This window comes from Phocoena sinus, chromosome 1 (assembly GCF_008692025.1).
Source record: "Phocoena sinus isolate mPhoSin1 chromosome 1, mPhoSin1.pri, whole genome shotgun sequence".
In the NCBI taxonomy this organism is placed as follows: domain Eukaryota; kingdom Metazoa; phylum Chordata; class Mammalia; order Artiodactyla; family Phocoenidae; genus Phocoena; species Phocoena sinus.
In genome coordinates, this window is record NC_045763.1 from 68,704,123 (window position 1) to 68,721,199 (window position 17,077).

The 17,077-nt window shown below is 34.3% G+C and overlaps 2 protein-coding genes across 19 annotated transcripts in view; one reads left to right on the forward strand and one right to left on the reverse strand.

The window, feature by feature from the left end:
- NEXN (nexilin F-actin binding protein) overlaps positions 1–6,618 on the forward strand; it is a 72,514-nt gene extending 65,896 nt beyond the window's left edge. For 7 of the 8 annotated variants that reach the window (XM_032611413.1, XM_032611463.1, XM_032611421.1 and 4 more), the window contains 3 exons: positions 91–276; positions 535–892; positions 990–6,618. In XM_032611413.1, the coding sequence (XP_032467304.1) occupies positions 91–276; positions 535–892; positions 990–1,003 (558 nt within the window). In that variant the 3' untranslated portion in view covers positions 1,004–6,618. Of the gene's footprint in view, positions 1–90; positions 277–534 lie in introns of all 8 variants that reach the window. The other variant, XM_032611454.1, reaches the window with a different exon arrangement.
- FUBP1 (far upstream element binding protein 1) overlaps positions 2,021–17,077 on the reverse strand; it is a 34,030-nt gene continuing 18,973 nt past the window's right edge. For 3 of the 11 annotated variants that reach the window (XM_032611357.1, XM_032611351.1, XM_032611326.1), the window contains 5 exons: positions 15,378–15,515; positions 13,291–13,365; positions 7,354–7,413; positions 7,128–7,273; positions 6,349–6,744 (listed from right to left, as the gene is read on the reverse strand). In XM_032611357.1, the coding sequence (XP_032467248.1) occupies positions 6,736–6,744; positions 7,128–7,273; positions 7,354–7,413; positions 13,291–13,365; positions 15,378–15,515 (428 nt within the window). In that variant the 3' untranslated portion in view covers positions 6,349–6,735. Of the gene's footprint in view, positions 6,745–7,127; positions 7,274–7,353; positions 7,414–13,290; positions 13,366–15,377; positions 15,516–17,077 lie in introns of all 11 variants that reach the window. The other 8 variants (XM_032611374.1, XM_032611336.1, XM_032611389.1 and 5 more) reach the window with 5 other exon arrangements.

Here is a 17,077-nt window from a genome sequence, read left to right on the forward strand (position 1 = left end):
TATTCTGTGTCTAGACATCTTCAGAACTATTAACATCTCAGTTCTTGTTGGTTTTTAGACAATTCTTATTCTTGGCCCATTTTTGTAAAGGAAGAAGATGTTGATATCAAGCCTGCAAAAAAAAGTGAGGCTCCATTTACTCATAAAGTGAATATGAAAGCTAGATTTGAACGAATGGCTAAGGCAAGAGAAGAAGAAGAACAAAGAAGAATTGAAGAGCAAAAGTTATTACGCATGCAGTTTGAACAAAAGGAAATTGATGCAGCACTACAAAAGGTACCAGGCTTATATTTCCTTTATTTTCCAAAGATGACCTTTTAAAGACAATGAAGTTTTATGAGGAGGTATTAAAAAAATTTTAATAGTTTTCAAGTAATTGAAATGTTTTATAAAATACTTTGTAGTAAGCATACTTACACGTTCTTTACTTTGGGGGGAAAAATATATTTACCTCCAAATTCTATTACTAAACCACTGTCCTGAAAATAGTACTATAGTATAAATGCCAACTTGAATGCACTTATTTTATTATAGAAAAGAGAAGAGGAGGAAGAAGAAGATTGTAGCAACATGAATGGCTCCACCATTGAAGATGAAGCGCAAACCAGATCAGGAGCTCCGTGGTTTAAGAAGCCTCTAAAAAACACATCGGTTGTAGACAGTGAGCCAGTTAGATTTACTGTTAAAGTAACAGGAGAACCCAAACCAGAAATTACATGGTGGTTTGAAGGAGAAATATTGCAGGATGGAGAAGACTATCAATATATTGAAAGAGGAGAAACTTACTGTCTTTATTTACCAGAAACTTTCCCAGAAGATGAAGGAGAGTATATGTGTAAAGCAGTGAACAATAAAGGCTCTGCAGCTAGTACCTGTATTCTTACCATTGAAAGTAAGAATTAATCACTCTTTGAATCTAGAACTTTTATTCTATTTTAAAATGTTTTCCTTTAAAAAAAAAAAAATCACTTTTCTTCTCTCTTTTTTAGCTGACGACTACTAGGTCCCCTTCCCTCTCCCTGGAACACACACCCTCTCTCTCCGACTTTCTTACTGCATCCATCCTTTCTGTGGCGGGGCCAGAAAAGGAAACTGGAAGTGCCACTACGCTGACTCTTCATTCCTTTCCCCAACTGTCTTCACAACACAAGCTCGTCTGAAAAGTACCTCCTTCCTTTTCAAATGAGCACCAGATTCACATTACGCAGTATACGTTGGTGTGTAATTTAATAAGGCCAAGTGGGAAATTTACTCAATTATTTCTATCAGAACCCATACAAAGGCTGCGTATTTCCCATGTTTACAGCAGTGATGTTTAAAAAAATCATAAATCGGACATATTTTGCATGAAAGAATAACACTTATGAGCTATTCACACCTAAAATTAGTCTGAAATAGCTGAGTTAAGGAATTTGGAACCTATCAATTTGAGTGGGCTTTTTTCCTCAGTAGTTTTATCATTTTGATTGTTGTAGTTTCAGAATCTTTCTGAAGCAGAGATATAAGGGGGTAGGGGTGTCATTTCTCCCTCTGGGTGGAGAAAACAAAAAAACTAAAGACTTTTAAGAAACAACTGCCAGAGCAAATCTGATGGAAACCACTGCCTAATACAGAGTTCTGAGTGTTGAGAATATCAAACGTACTTTTCAAATGTGTGTGATATATATTCAAGCTTCTAAAAGCAAATTTATGTTGTGACCTTGCCTGAACAAATTATATTTTAATGAGAAAACTTTGTATTAACAGTTCATGCAGGAGAAAACAATTTCAACATAATCAAAGATTTCAAGATCTAGAATTAGATTTAGGGAAAAATGGCACAATCTTCAATTTTGAGTTTTTAAAGTGAGTTTGTAAATAATTAGCAACCATGTACTAATCAAGTTGTTTTATATTTTAATTGTCTGGAAGACAATTTTATTTTACAATGTAAACCCATAATAAAGTCACTTCTGTACTTAAAAAAAAGTCTTTCAGTATTTTAGAAAAGAGACGAACATTCCCTTATAATATTCACCAATGTACATTTATTTTTTTATTGAGGAAACCATAATCAATACAAAATTACAGCAATCATGTACCCTTTTACATACAATGGTATTAAAGCAAACTCTAAACCACAGTTTGTAAAGTATTCAATTTACCTCAAGTCCAAGCTGCATCTCCCTAAGACACTGTTCCCATCACAGTAGCCATTTTAAGCCAATCTTCTTTTTACACGGGTAGTTTCTGTAGAGAACACTTTTCTCAGGACGAAAATGCATTGAGCATGCATAAGAAAAAATATATATATATGTGCAAATACATTTAAGAGTTTCTATAGGGGTATCACTGAAGAAAATAAAATCCTGGGACTTATTTGATTTCTTACAAGCACCAATTTAAAAAAATCCCTCAAAAGTTTACTGTGGCAAGAAAACTCAAGTGACTAAACAAAAAATAAGGTTATTTTCAGAGTCAAAATTATCTTTAACTAGGTATTGTTAAAATACATTTTAAAGTGAGGCAGAATTTTCAGAAAATAAAGACATCTTCATTAATTAGTAATTTCTACAACCTTATTCTAGACAACATTAACTTTGCAGGCAGAAGTGGTTCTCCTGGCAGAGTATTCAAACAAATGTTATCACTTTGAATACATTTCTATTTCCCTCTTAAGGTACTCTGTTCACTCCTATCCAAACCCACTCCTGTAATTAACTACTAAGGTATCTGTCTAAGGATGTATTTTACAATGCTCATAAACAACTAGTATTAAACCACTAGTTTTAGTATTAAAACCATTTTCATTAATTAAAAATGAAAGTATACTTCCCATTTCTAAAAGAAACATCAAACCATAAGAATTCTAAGTACTACCACACTAAGAAATCTTAAAAACAAAAACACATTGTCAAGTTTAAGTGCTAAATAAAATAAATCAATTTCAAGCTAAACATTCTTTCTACCACTCCTAACATCCATTGCATTCAAATCAACTGGCTCACCTTTTCTGCTTTCCATTTATTTCAAGGTTAAGATTAGCGCCATTTAAAAAATGCTTGCAGTATCAGTGAAGGCTTATGATAATGAATAAAAAAAATTCTCATGAGATAGAAACAATGCCCCAATATCTATTAGCATTCATATGTATTTTGTTTTATAAAAATGCAAACTACAACTAACCAAAACTTGACAGGCTCTTAAGGTTCAAAGAGCTCCTTAATATCAATCTTAACATACCTATCATTGACTATTAAAACACACATACACACACATAAATGTGGTGCAATAACTACATAACTTTCAAAATTTAACAGTTCATGGAACATTTAAGATCAAGTGAATAGCACTTTAAAATGAAAAGTGATCAAAGCAGGTACATTACACCCTATACCATATATTATGTATGGGAAAACATTTCATTTTTCTCAATTATGATTTGCCAATTTTACCTTCTACATTGAGCCCTTCTATGGTCCATGCTCATCGGCTCACCAATGGCATACACTCAAAGGATTCCTCTTATGGGTAACTATCTCAGGACCTGATTTTATGAGCTATGATTTGGTGCTTGCAGCATCTTCAGCACTGTGTGTGAAAATGAAGGCAGTATTTTTGAATATTTTTCTTTGTTGCAAAGATAAGCAGGAGTTTTAAAAGGATCAGCACATTTTAGAAATCGAATAAACAAAACTGATATGATGCTGCTTTAATACATTCATCTTAACTCAAAATATGTACCAGTTAAAATCATCTATAAGAACACACAAACATTTTAAACTGGCAAAAAATAAAATGCAGCGTCAGTTATTAAAGAATTATAAACCAGAAAAATATTGGTTGCTATACAGATTATGAAAGGTTATTTGCTATACAGTTAACATTTCACTGATGCACATGCCTTTACCAAAACATACTGCCAGTATTTCTTAGAATTTTTTTCCTTTTTCAGTGTATATAAAAAAGTTATGAAAACTGAATTGTCTAAAAAAAAGTCATAATGAAATTCTTGACCCATAATGTCCTTACTGAGTTACTACAGTTCAAGAATAAGAAAAAAAATAAAGACTCCATAGCTTTGGAGGGCAAAGAAAATGTCTTGTCAATCATAAACAGATTGTGAAGGCTGTTGAAGTGTCTGACCAAATGATTTCCTAAATCCTGAAAACTATGTAACTGTCCTTTTTAAAATTTTAACAATTCTTCTATATTTGGGAAAAGTTCGGATGTAGTTTAATTACAGCAGCAATCTACTCATCATTTTTTCCCGTTTTAATTTAAAAAATTAAAATAAAAAACATTACCCAGAAATGTAAACAGTTGTTTGAACAACTTAAAGACTTTCCACTGAAATGGTAGCATAAATAACAAAATACACTTTGGGGAAGCAGTAGCAGATTGCTTTTGAATACACAACCACAAAAACCTCACAGGGACAACATTAATGTACTGAAATATTTATTTATATATGTCCTTAGGTTGTGCTTACCTGTTGCTTTTTGCAGCAGAACCTAAGGTGGAAGGTCTGGGAAGGCACTGTGAAGTATAAATAATTGCACTGTTTGCAATTAATAAAGATTTTAAACCTTAAATGAATCAAAATCAACAGCCTCCAATTTGTGAGTTATGATATTGAATCCAACTGAACTATCTCTTCAGTTTAATTATTTAATGTACCACTTTCCTAAAAGTTCATCTATAAAACAGTATCATGCAAAATACTGAAACTGTTCACATCAATACCCTACTCTTAAAGATAACAGATAACTCCTTAACTATTAAACTTGAAGCTAGAACTACATATCCATATCTAAATAAGGGTAAGGGAAGTCACTCTAGGTTCTATAAAACAGTCAAACAACATTTCAAAACATCTACAATGAACTGTACTGCTATTTTCTACCCTATAAGTAATCTCAACATTTATGTCCTTGCACATCTTTCTTTATAGTATATTCAGAACAGCAAATGGTGCTCCCCCACCAATGAAAGAACTAGTATATATATATAGGAAATGGTGTTAAAACCACTACATTGCTTAATATTTGCAAACTGAAAACCACTCTGTCTGATACATTTCAAGTCTTTCATATTAATATATAAGATATGCATGTTTTACACTGAAAAACAATATATTTTAGGAGCACCAATGAGTAATACTATTCAACTTTGTTAATGATCAGTTTTCTTTAGCTATAGCTAAAGCATATCAAAAATACTTACCCATTAAGCTCACTTTAAAAAAAAATACAGACCTATGAATTATTCTATGTTAAATTAAGAAGCAGTTATGGTTTTCCAAGATATAGGCACTGTATTCCAACATAATATTCACACAAAGTATGGCATTTGCATTATGTGGAACATTGACAAAAAGATACTGTTGCAGTTCATCAATTTGTCATTCTGATGTACTTACAGTGCAATGCTCCTTGAAGGAACACAATCAAGGATGATACACAGCACAGTCCTCCTCACCCCTACAGAGCTAGTTCTATACTGGCTGGATCAAACCTGCACTTCAACAGACAATGGCAAGACAGACTGTATTTGCATGTAGTCTAATATATTAATATGCAAAGAGCCAACAAATATGCAAAGAGTAAAACAATGGATTTCAACAAAATATCAGAACTTCAGCATGAGTGTTATAGAGTAATAAAATGATTTTAAGTACATAAAAAAATTAAGTTGATTCAATGATTGGACTTGTGCATTTACAAAACAAAGCTTATCTATACTGCAAAAAGAAAAAAAAGAAAAAAAAAGCTTGAACATTTTCATACCCCAATAATGTTTCAATGGCAGATGCACTGTGGCTATACTTTTTGCACACTACTACTTTTTCTACCCTAAATTTAGAAAGAAACACTCTAATATCGTATACATTTGCAAGAGCTGCTTTACATGAAAAAACTGTTCTTATAGACTACTCATATTCACTATCCGAAAACTGAAACAGTCTTGGAAATCAAGTAATTATCAAATTAAAAACAGAAAGGTTAACTGTTATAGCAGCAGTACAGGTCTGAAACAGTGGTCATGTATAAAAGGAAATTTCACTGTTAATGCAATGGAAGTATGCCAAAAGATCACTGTACACACATGCAGTTTTTAATCAAACAGAAGGGGAAAAAAATGAAGATATCAGGATTACTTGTGCTGAAACAGCCAAATACAATAAATGGAAAAGATCCTCCAATCTACTACTATACTGCAAGGGGGAAAAAAACATGCCAGTGTTTAAAAACTCAAATTAATATTTCATGGGGAAAGCTTATATATTTGTGTATATGTATCTTAATTTATCATTGCTAAGAAATTATGAATCCTTTAAATACCCACATATCCAACTTACCGACACAGGAGGTTTCATATCATTTATTGTAAAGCACAAAACAGGCATTTTAAAAGTGAAAGTATACATTGAAAAAAGTACATTTATATCACAAAGCATTGACCACATAATAGTTGCAAATACATTTGCTGGAATGTGTACATCTACACTAAATACTAAAAACAAACCAATTTTCATTTCTACACAGAAATATTAACCTCCTATCAGTAGTGATAGATATTTTGTACATTTTCAAAAAAAAAAAAAAAAAAAAAAGAAAGAAAGAAAGAAAGAAAAAACACTATTTTAAACCAAAAACAAAATTAAGATCTTCATCAAGCCGTCTGCATCCATATATTTAACAAAGGTTTTTTTCCCCCACACAATGAAGCAAATACTGTATTGTCCACTTCTTATTATTGGCCCTGTGCAGAAGAGATACATAAGAAATACACAAAAAGTTAAAGAAAATCCTTTAAATGGAGCTAACTCAGGAGTGAATCCTTTAAGAAAGAAAAACTGGTTAATATAAATGGTGGTGGCTTCTTGCATGATTTGCAAATCCCTGGGGGAAAAAAATTTATTTTTAAAATCAAAGGCATTATAGAGATATCTAGCACTCAGATGCCAGAAAGCATTGTAAAAAACAAACAAACAAACAAAAAAACCCAAACAATATACCACAGTACTTCATTTAGTTATACTTTGCCTGATAAAAATTTAAAAGGCAAACATAATCCCAGACAACAGTAAACATGCAGAAAACAGGACTGGAGTTGAAATCAACACATTAGCAAATTTATTATACCTGAGGTGCTGGAGGATGCTGTGGCATTCCCTGGGGACTTGTCTGGGCGTAGTAGGCTGCTTGTTGTCTATAGTACTCAGCCCAGGCTGCACTATAATCTGGCTGACCACCTGGTGGAGCACCAGTAGGGGCAGGAACTGCTTGACCTTTGAGAAAACAAAACAACTTTGTTGCTGTAACCACAACTAAAAGCCCCAAAGAATCTCAGTTCTAATAAAAACAATACCTTGCTTCTTGTAATATTCCTCCCAAGCCTTTGAATAATCTTGTGTCTGCCCTTGTTGACCTAAAAAAAACCCCCTAAATTTTAATACAAAATTATATCCACTGTAAGTACAGGTTATAAAAACAAAAGCACAGAGGGTCAGAATTGCTCCTGTTTTATTTTAAATATTCATTAGTGTCAGAAAACTACTCTAATTAAAAAAAAAATCTAAATGCTCTTTTTTCTTTTTGCCTTATACTAATCGTAACTTTTAGTTCTAGAGCATCACTATTAATAAAAAACAAAGCCATCCACATAGTTTTAACTAAGATAGGTAAACATTTAGGCATTATCTCGATTCAATTACAGAATTAATGCTCTAAATTCAGTCTGGAACAGCAGTCCACGGTTCCCCAGTGGTGATGCTGGGAGGAATGGATGGCCCGCTATTTTTTTTCTTTTGTTTTCTTATCCATTTGGATTTGTTACACTACAACTTTTAAATAAAATGTAAATCTTCAATGGAGAAAAAGAAAAAACTTTTTTGAGGAAAAAAACCCACTTAAAAGCTATTATTTAAAGACTTCATTATTTTAAGATCTGGCCAACATTTTTGTTTCCTGATAAGTAACCTATAAACTACATGTATAAACACTAATCTTCAAGATATCTTTTAATATGACATTTAAAGTTTTAATATGCTGTGTCCAAATTACAACACAATTTTATTAAAAATAACTTGATGAAGGACATAAAGAATAATCACTACTGAAGAGGTTCTAAGAAGCAAAATCAATGAAACACAAAGCTCAACAGCTTGCACAAGCACGTTCTTCTGGTGACCTTCTGGAATTAAGAGACTAAAGAGACATACTCAAATGCGATGCATGAACCTTGAATGGTCTCTGGATTTAAAAAAAAAATAAAAACAAGTTCCCCCCCAACACACAAATAGCTACAAAAGACACTTTTTCTGACAACCAGGGAAACTTAAATATGTTGATTTAGAGCAACAGCTGGCAACTTACTTTGAAATGGCTCAGGCACCAAAAAAAGTATACATACAAAGTACACGTTGCAAACTTTTTGAAAATGGTCAATCTGGATAGGAAATATAAACATGGGTGTTCGCTGTACTATTTTTCCAATTTTCTGAAGGTATAAAAAAATTTGAAACCAAAAGTTGGAGACAAAGAGAACCTGAGTTTCCCTATTTAACTCCTTTATTTGAAAAAAAATTTATTTAGTTTGTACTTTATCTGACTTTATAAAATTATTACAGCTAGACAAAAAATACTGGCAGAAAGCTGTTTTTGTTTGTTAGATGTTGCCAACAAGGCAACTTTATAGTTTTAGAAAGTGGTCTATTCACCATCACAAAATTGGCCAAAGAATAAAAGCAACTGAGTAAATAAAAATTTAAGATTTATGACTAACTTAAAAAATGCAAGAAACTCCCCCCTACTTATATGGGCAACAGCACAGAGAAATCCCATATACTGTAAACAAAATTCTCACACTTTTGTTTTCCATACTCTTTTCAAAGAGGAAGTGAGTCTAACATTTTGATCTTATGAGGAGACACAATTCAAGTAAATCTAAAACCAGTTTCAGTATTTAGACAACTGCCAAATATCTTGGTACCAATAGTAATAAAACCATATACAACATTTTCTTACAAACTGCACACTTGAAAACTTGCTGACTTGAGGCCAAACTTATTTAAGACAGCAACAATTTCCACTTCAGGTTTACAAATGGAACTAAAAACCTCACTGTTAAGAGATACTCATATTTTAGAGACAAAAAAATAACAATATCAGGGAGACATATCAAGAAAATTCATCAAACTCAAATGTTCCCTGAAAAACACCCCCCATCCCAAACTCAAATATCCCTGTGGAAAGCTAAAAGTAAACATGTTAGACTCGAAGAAAAATAAACATTTGGTTAAGTAAGTCATCAACATTTGACATTCCAACCTTGAAAGCGTCCACAGAAAAACTCATTCCACTCCTATGTGAAGGGCAAATGTCATTCTTTTTGCCCAGGTGAAAGCAGGAAAAGAACTGTTCCTATCTAATCTATTTATGTTTTGGCTCTTCCCCTAGCCTCTTGCCCTTTGGAAAGTCATGTCCTTAACTTGTTCCCTTTATTCTTCTCCTCAGTTTCAAAAACTGTTTTGATATGAGATAATTTAGTAGAACAATACTTAACATTTACATGTAACTTTACAATGTATAAAGTCTTAATTTCATTTCATTCAAGAGATAAAACTTGTCCTAGAGTTCATATGTAACATTCGATTACAGCCCAAGCGACAGTCTTGCTTGATTTCACCCTCAGTTATTTCTCCATACACCTGCATCTTTCCCACAACCACTCACACCTGGCTTTTAGGCTAGGTACCATATGCTAAGGGTTCAGAGTCCACCATATCAGTGCTTAACATTAAAAGAGACTCCGCCTCAAGTCAAACTTATCCCAAAATGCCTTCATTTACTTTCCTCCAAATAGAAACTGCCTGTCTCTATTCTGAAACCCTATTTCTCTTTAGGGTGTTTACTTTTTTACAAAAGTTCCCTTCATGCTAGCTTCAAAAGCACCCACATCTAGACTGCTGTCATTCCATACAGGACAGCGATATGAATTCCTTAAAGTTTCCGTCTTTAACCCTCCAGAATCTCATCTTTAAGAATTTCTCTCTTAAGTTCTCTTCATGCTAATCTAGGGAATTTACAATTGTTTCAGAAAACAAAACTAATTAAAAAAACTCATCTGTTTCAACAGGCTTTAATTTTTTGCAGTAAGCGGGCCTCTCACTGTTGTGGCCTCTCCCGTTGTGGAGCACAGGCTCCAGACGCGCAGGCTCAGCGGCCATGGCTCACAGGCCCAGTCACTCCACAGCATGTGGGATTTTCCTGGACCGGGGCACGAACCCGTGTCCCCTGCATCGGCAGGCGGACTCTCAACCACTGCGTCACCAGGGAAGCCCTCAACAGACTTTTACTAATAAGCAAGCTGACAAATCTACAGTATTAGTGGGGATTTTCTGTTCTTAACAGAAAAAGCTGAAATGGCTTCAAAAGCTGAGACAGTCTCCCTCGTTTGGTGACGAGGGCACTGGATTAGAAATCAGGACTTCCTTACTGGACTGAATGTCAGTATTATGACATAGTATGAGTGTGTTTCGTGTTTGATAATTGTAATCATTGTTGCTTTTGTTGTGATCATCCATTTACAATGCTTGGTGTCAGTTTATTTATCTCTTGTAAAAATAAATTATAGTGCGTGTGTGGGGGGGGGGAACAACAAACCTCATGGGAACAGCAAACCCAAAAACTGCAACAGATACACAAAAAAGAAAAAAAAAAAGAAATCAGGACATCCAGAGTCCTAGGGAATCCTACCTATGCCACTTGGAAGAGTAAAACTCCACCTTTCCAAATAAGGGAGTTTGACTTAGAGATAAAGATCTTTCTCTCTCCCTGATATTTTATTACCCCTTTCTTTCCCTTCCATTTAAAAACATCAAAAGATTGAACTGATTAGTTTGATGCTTTAAGGTTTCTTATTTGTAGTTATCCTAAAAAGATCTTAAGGACAAGCAATGCACCTAGAAGAAATCAAAGTAGTTAAGCAATCAATCCTTTACAAAACAAAAAACAAAAAAAGACTTATACAGGAAAAATATGTGGACCTTGTAGCTATCATTAAAGACCTGACAACCTAACATTATTTAAGATTTACATGTAAGGGGGAATCACTCAACCAGTTCACTTAGCTCATAAAATTAATAGCTTATCATTGTGCTGCTACAGAAAAACATTCAAGTGAAAAGAAGGTGGGGGTTAGGAGGATCTTCAAACATGGTGTTATGGCAAAGAACACTGAAATTTACGTTGAGAATCACAAGTAGACTGTACCTTATGACAAAACTATCACCTACAGATACTTTCTGTATCAGTGAAGAATGAGCAAGTTTATCTTATTAGCTTCTGTTTGTGACAAGTGGCAATGGTGTAAGTGTGTTAATTTTGAATGACTGAGAATAAGCATCTGAAAAAACCTGGTCTGTCTGGAAGTATAACATCAGGTTTGAAATGGTTCCTGAAAAATGCAAATTCAGGAGACGAGCTTGGGACTTAGACTCTCTTAAGAGTTCAAAGTCTGGTTCCACCACTTTGTAGTTGTGTAACCTGTTTTCCAATATGCACATCTAAGTCTCAGTGAACAGAAAGAACCCCATCCACGGTTTTGCTTTCTGCAGTGAAGTGACCTGTGGTCAACCGTAGCCTGAAAATATTAAATGAACAATTCATAAGTTTTAGATTACGCACCATCCTGAGGAGCATGATGAAATCTCATACTGTCCCTTTGTCTAGCATATCCCGCCAGTCAGTCACTCAGCAGCCATCTTGCTTAAAAGATTGACTGTCCTGGTACTGCAGTGCTTATGTGTCCAAGTAACCCTTATTTTACTTAATAATGGCCCTGAAGTCCAAGAATAGTGATGCTGGCAATTTGGATATGACAAAGAGAAGCCTTTTCCTTTAAATGAAAAGGTTAAAAGTTCTCCATTTAATAAGGAAAGAAAAAAATCGTATGCTGACTGAGGTCGCTAAGATCTATGTAAGAACAAATCTTCTGTGAAATTGTGGAAGAGGAAAAAGAAATTCATTCAGGTTTTGCTGTCCCACCTCAATATGCAGGTTACAGCAACGGTACGTGATTAGCTGCTTAATTAAGATGGAAAAGGCATTAAATTTGTACAAGGTATTTTGAGAGAGAGATCACATTCATGTAACTTTCATTCAATATACTGTTATAACTGTTCTATTAATGTTGTTACTCTCTTACTGTACCTAACTCATAAACTTTATCATAGTTATGTACATATAGGTAAAAAGCACAGTACAAATAAGGTTCAGTACTATCCGCACTTTCAGGCACCCATGGTGGGGAGGGGACTTAGAACATATCCCCCATGTAAAAGTGGGGGACCACTGTACAGTTTTCATTCACAGCAGTTTGCAATAATATATTTGCAAAGTACTTGACTGACAACTGTACCCTCCATTAGAATATAATAACCAGAAGGGCAGGGCTCCTAAGTGTTATGCCCACAGTCACATTCTCAGTATCTATTCCTATGCTTGGCATATAGTATATGCTCTACATTTATTGAATGAAAACAGTCCTTCTAGGTGACTGTTTTTCCTTTCTCATAATGCAAATGTTATTTAAGTAATTAACTTTCTCTGTCACTGTAGGTTCCTTCTTTTTTTTTTTTTTGCGGTACGCGGGCCTCTCACTGTTGTGGCCTCTCCCGTTGCGGAGCACAGGCTCTGGACGCGCAGGCTCAGCGGCCATGGCTCACGTGCCCAGCAGCTCCGCGGCATGTGGGATCTTCCCGGATCGGGGCACAAACCCGTGTCCCCTGCATCGGCAGGCGGACTCTCAACCACTGCGCCACCAGGGAAGCCCTGTAGGTTACTTCTTATCTGTTATTTTGCAGCACAGATAATATCACATGCAACCAATTTTTGCTTGGTGCTCTATAATTTAACCGGTGTCATTTAGGTTACTGACATGTAACTTATCTTTGACAAAAGTATAGGTAATATTCAATGTCCTATGTGCCAGTGGGGAAACCTTTAGCTTCAATTAGTAAATGGCTGACAAATGCACTTAGAAATAAAAAGATTTCTTAACCACAAATTTAACAATTATTATTGTAAGGACCATGATACGTCTGAAAGTTCAGTGATTTTGGAATGCATTCTTGTTCAATAGTTCTATACCTCAAGATTTTAAAAGTTATTGGATGAAAGAAGTCCAAGGTAATAAAAACATGGAACAAACATGCTTTTTATCAAAATCTTCAACCTTTTAGTGTGATATTTACTTAACGTTTCAGTTTAATAAAATGTATTAAAAAAGAAATATAGAACATACCCATTTTCTTGTAGTACTCTTCCCAAGCCTTGGTATAATCAACCTGTCCAGCTGGAGCTGGATTCTGTTGATCTCCTTATTTAAGAAAAACATAAAAAAATTATGATTAAGGTTTTTAAAAAGCAATTTTGGCCCTTTCCTTCTGTTTTTTGTGTAGAGGAGTTGGGAGTAGCCTGTCATGGAAAATGAGGGTAGGAAAGAAGTGCTGTGTGATAGTGGCATCCTTGCTGGTGCCGAAGACACAGGACTCTGGGAGTACAGAGATAGTGTACAGAGAAGATGGTCTATTTATTTAGAAGAGTAGTTACATTGAGCATGTAAGTAAATTCACTGGTCAAATAAAACACACTGATGATACCAGGTCTTTCACCATTTATAAGCATGGAAAGTGGGAAAAGCTAGAAAGAACTCTGAAACCCTGGAATGGAATTGCAGGTGATATGAGTACAGTTTTAAAAATACATACACATATGGATATTTATGTATTTTTATATGTATGTAGATATGCATGTACATAAATTCATTTCCTAGCTCTGTACACTGAAAGGAGCTAGTAGCAGTAACACCTCAGCAGCAATGAACACAACTGTTAAGTTTCTAAATATCATCATCTACTAAAAGAAATCAGGGATCATTGGAAAAATGGCTGATTTAAGGGCTGGAGCTCAAAAAGCACAATATAAGCATCTTATTGTGCAAGAAAGTAGGGAAGTGCTTAAAGAATGACAGGCATGTCAAAAAGATACAGGAGCCATCTTAAAGCTACTCCTGACTGACCAAATCTAGGACAATCTGGTTAAGTTAAAAACATAACTTACTGAATAAAACAGGAATCCATACAGACATAGAGAAATAAACAGAAAGAAAAAGGGAACCTCTTCTATAGTAAAATACCACCTAATAAATGCAGAATGAATGACGGAAGGAGAAATTATCATCATATTTGTAATTCAATCAGGCAGCTATTATCAATGAAGGCTAAGGCCTTCAATGAGGAACAGAATCCTAAGAAAGTTTAGCTTAGAAATCTTAGGAAGTTTTCTAAGGAAGTTTAGCTGTGGTACATGTTTTGATCAGAAAGGTAGTTTTTTTTTCTCTTTGCTCTAGTAGTTTTATAATTTGTACTAGTTCTTTGTTTTTGCTATCATTTGTTTTTTAAAAAATGTTAAGATTATAAATCACATCTCATCAAACTGAACTGTAAAACTTCTACTGTATCTTTATTTTAAGGAAAAATGAGAATAAAATTATCCTGTTTGTCCTGCCCCCTCCAAAAAAAGAACAGAATAGTGGTATAATCTCAGTATAACTCTATAGACAGTATTAATTTCAAAGAGAAAAATGGTGATTTTATGGTATAGAATCTTGGCAGACATCAACATGACTGAGTGACCATGGTCATCACCTCTGGGGATAATACCGGTCCACATTATACGACCCCTACTGTAATGCACTAAGAGAACAGCATTCATTTCTGACGTATTCTTGCCATAATGTAAGCAGGAACCCTGACTATGACCTCATCTTCATAAGAAAAGGTTGAAGGGACCTAGGTTGATCCATAAACATCTCACAAAAGGTCTGTACTCTTTTGAAAGAAAAAGATAAGAATTATCCTTGATTGATGAGAAGCTGTTGGAACAATTGGTGAAATCTCAGTAATGGCTGTGCCTTGGGGACAGTAAGATGTATCAACGTTGATTAAAGAGTGCCGTGTGATGGTTAATTTTGGAGAAATACAGAAAGAAGTATTTAAGGGTAATGGGGCATTATGTCTATAGCCTGGTCTTAATGGTTCTGAAAAAGACTAATGATAATGGATATGGACACATGTGATAGGGTAATGGATCAAATGGGGGAAGATAAACATCAACAGCTAGATTATCTGGATGTTCTTGGTAATGTATCTTACAACTTTTATGAAAGTTTGCAGTTATTTCAAAGTAACTTGTTTTTAAAAAGCAAAGGCTGCTTACTGAAGCTGTTAACTAAATATTATAAATTTGGGGGTAATACACCGATATACTTTATATATAATTCCAAACACAGGTTTTCACTTCCACATAGAAAATAAATTCTTTAATTACCATAGTTACCTTGTCCATTGGTTTGGGTTGTAGTTGGTGCACCGGCAGGAGCTGCAGGCGGTGGCTGTGCTTGTTGTTGATAATAGTGAGCATAATAAGCAGCCCAAGCTGCTGAATTTGGATCTGTTCCTGTTTTAGCTAGAATAAACACAAGTTCTATATTTGTATCTAAAGTCCATAATCAATCACACACACACCTCTCTAGCAAATATATAGACCCCCAAATTAACTGGACATTAAAAAACAGTAAGTGGACACTTTCAAATTCTTCTATTATTTTTACTGTCATCATTAGCTTTTATTATAGAAAACTTAGGCTCAGAGATTAAGTAACTTTCCTAGTTCCTAGAAAACTAGTGACTGGCAGAGTTGGAATACGAATAAAGATCTTTTGGTTCCAAATCCAATGCTTTGTCTCTAACCATCCTGTACCCTTCTTTTTCTAAACCAGTTTTGCCTCAAGCACAACAGTTTTATGTGGCAGATGACTAAAGGAAAGGAATTCTAGGGACTAACCTGTACAAGAAAGAATTATTTTACAACTATGAACTCTGTCCTATCTTGTTTTCAATGAAGAGACAATTTAAAAACCTTGGAAAAAGAAAAAGATTCGCCATATTTCATCTCATCATATTTCAGTGATTATCCTAAAAGATAAACTCGATGTCACTGCCCTATTTGAAATTTATTTACTTCCTGGAGTCTTTAGGGACTATTAAAACTTTTAAGTAAAGAATATCATTCAACATATTTAACAAGATATTTGGACACCCTCGCTTATACTTTCCCTTCCAGCCTCCTCTCCCTGCTGTCAATATTTTTCCAACACTCAAGTTCTGGCCACAGTAAATTGGTTGTACTTTTCAAAAGTCATCATGCTCATATTTGGGCGTTTCACCATGTTATGCTTCCTCTGCACTTGACTGTCCCTCACTCATCCTTCATAAAAATCAACTGATGCATTAAAAGTTTGAGACTTCTCAGTCTGAAACAGAAATCCTCTTACGGATTCTGTCTTTTATACTGGGTGTATCATATGATACTATAGGTATATCTTTATTAGTTTATATCCTGAAGAAAGATGTGATTTCCTTAACCAGATTCTATATCTATATGTAATCTATTGAGCCTTCATCCCAAATGGGCAGCAATTCTCAGCTGCCTAATAAAACAAAGGTTAGTGATGTTTGAGAAAAAAAGGGTAAGGATTCCCAGAGTGATCCAATGTCTAAGGTGATACAATTATAAGGCATTATGCCACTCTCCATAAGTTTCTAAATTAATACATGTGTCCCAATACACAGTATCATTACCTTATAGTAATTAATACAAATATGACACTTACAGCACGTCTAGATAGAGAAACTGAGATAAAACAGACTTTTAGGAATTGATACTTACACTCTTAAAATGTGTAGACCATATATGAAAACCAGTCTCGTAATTACATATATACGTACTGAGCACTTACTAAATTCATTCATTATTGTATTCATTCATTTACTTACCATTTTATAGATAAGAAAACATATAGAGAGGTTCAAAACTTGCTTACTATCCCATAATTAGTAAGTTATGACTAGGACTTATTCAAGTCTGTTTCACTCTAAGTATGTGACTACTACATAAATCTTTAACAACCCAGTAATTTTTTTATAGAAACAGATTTTAATTCAGAGAATACAGACTTTACTGTCAAT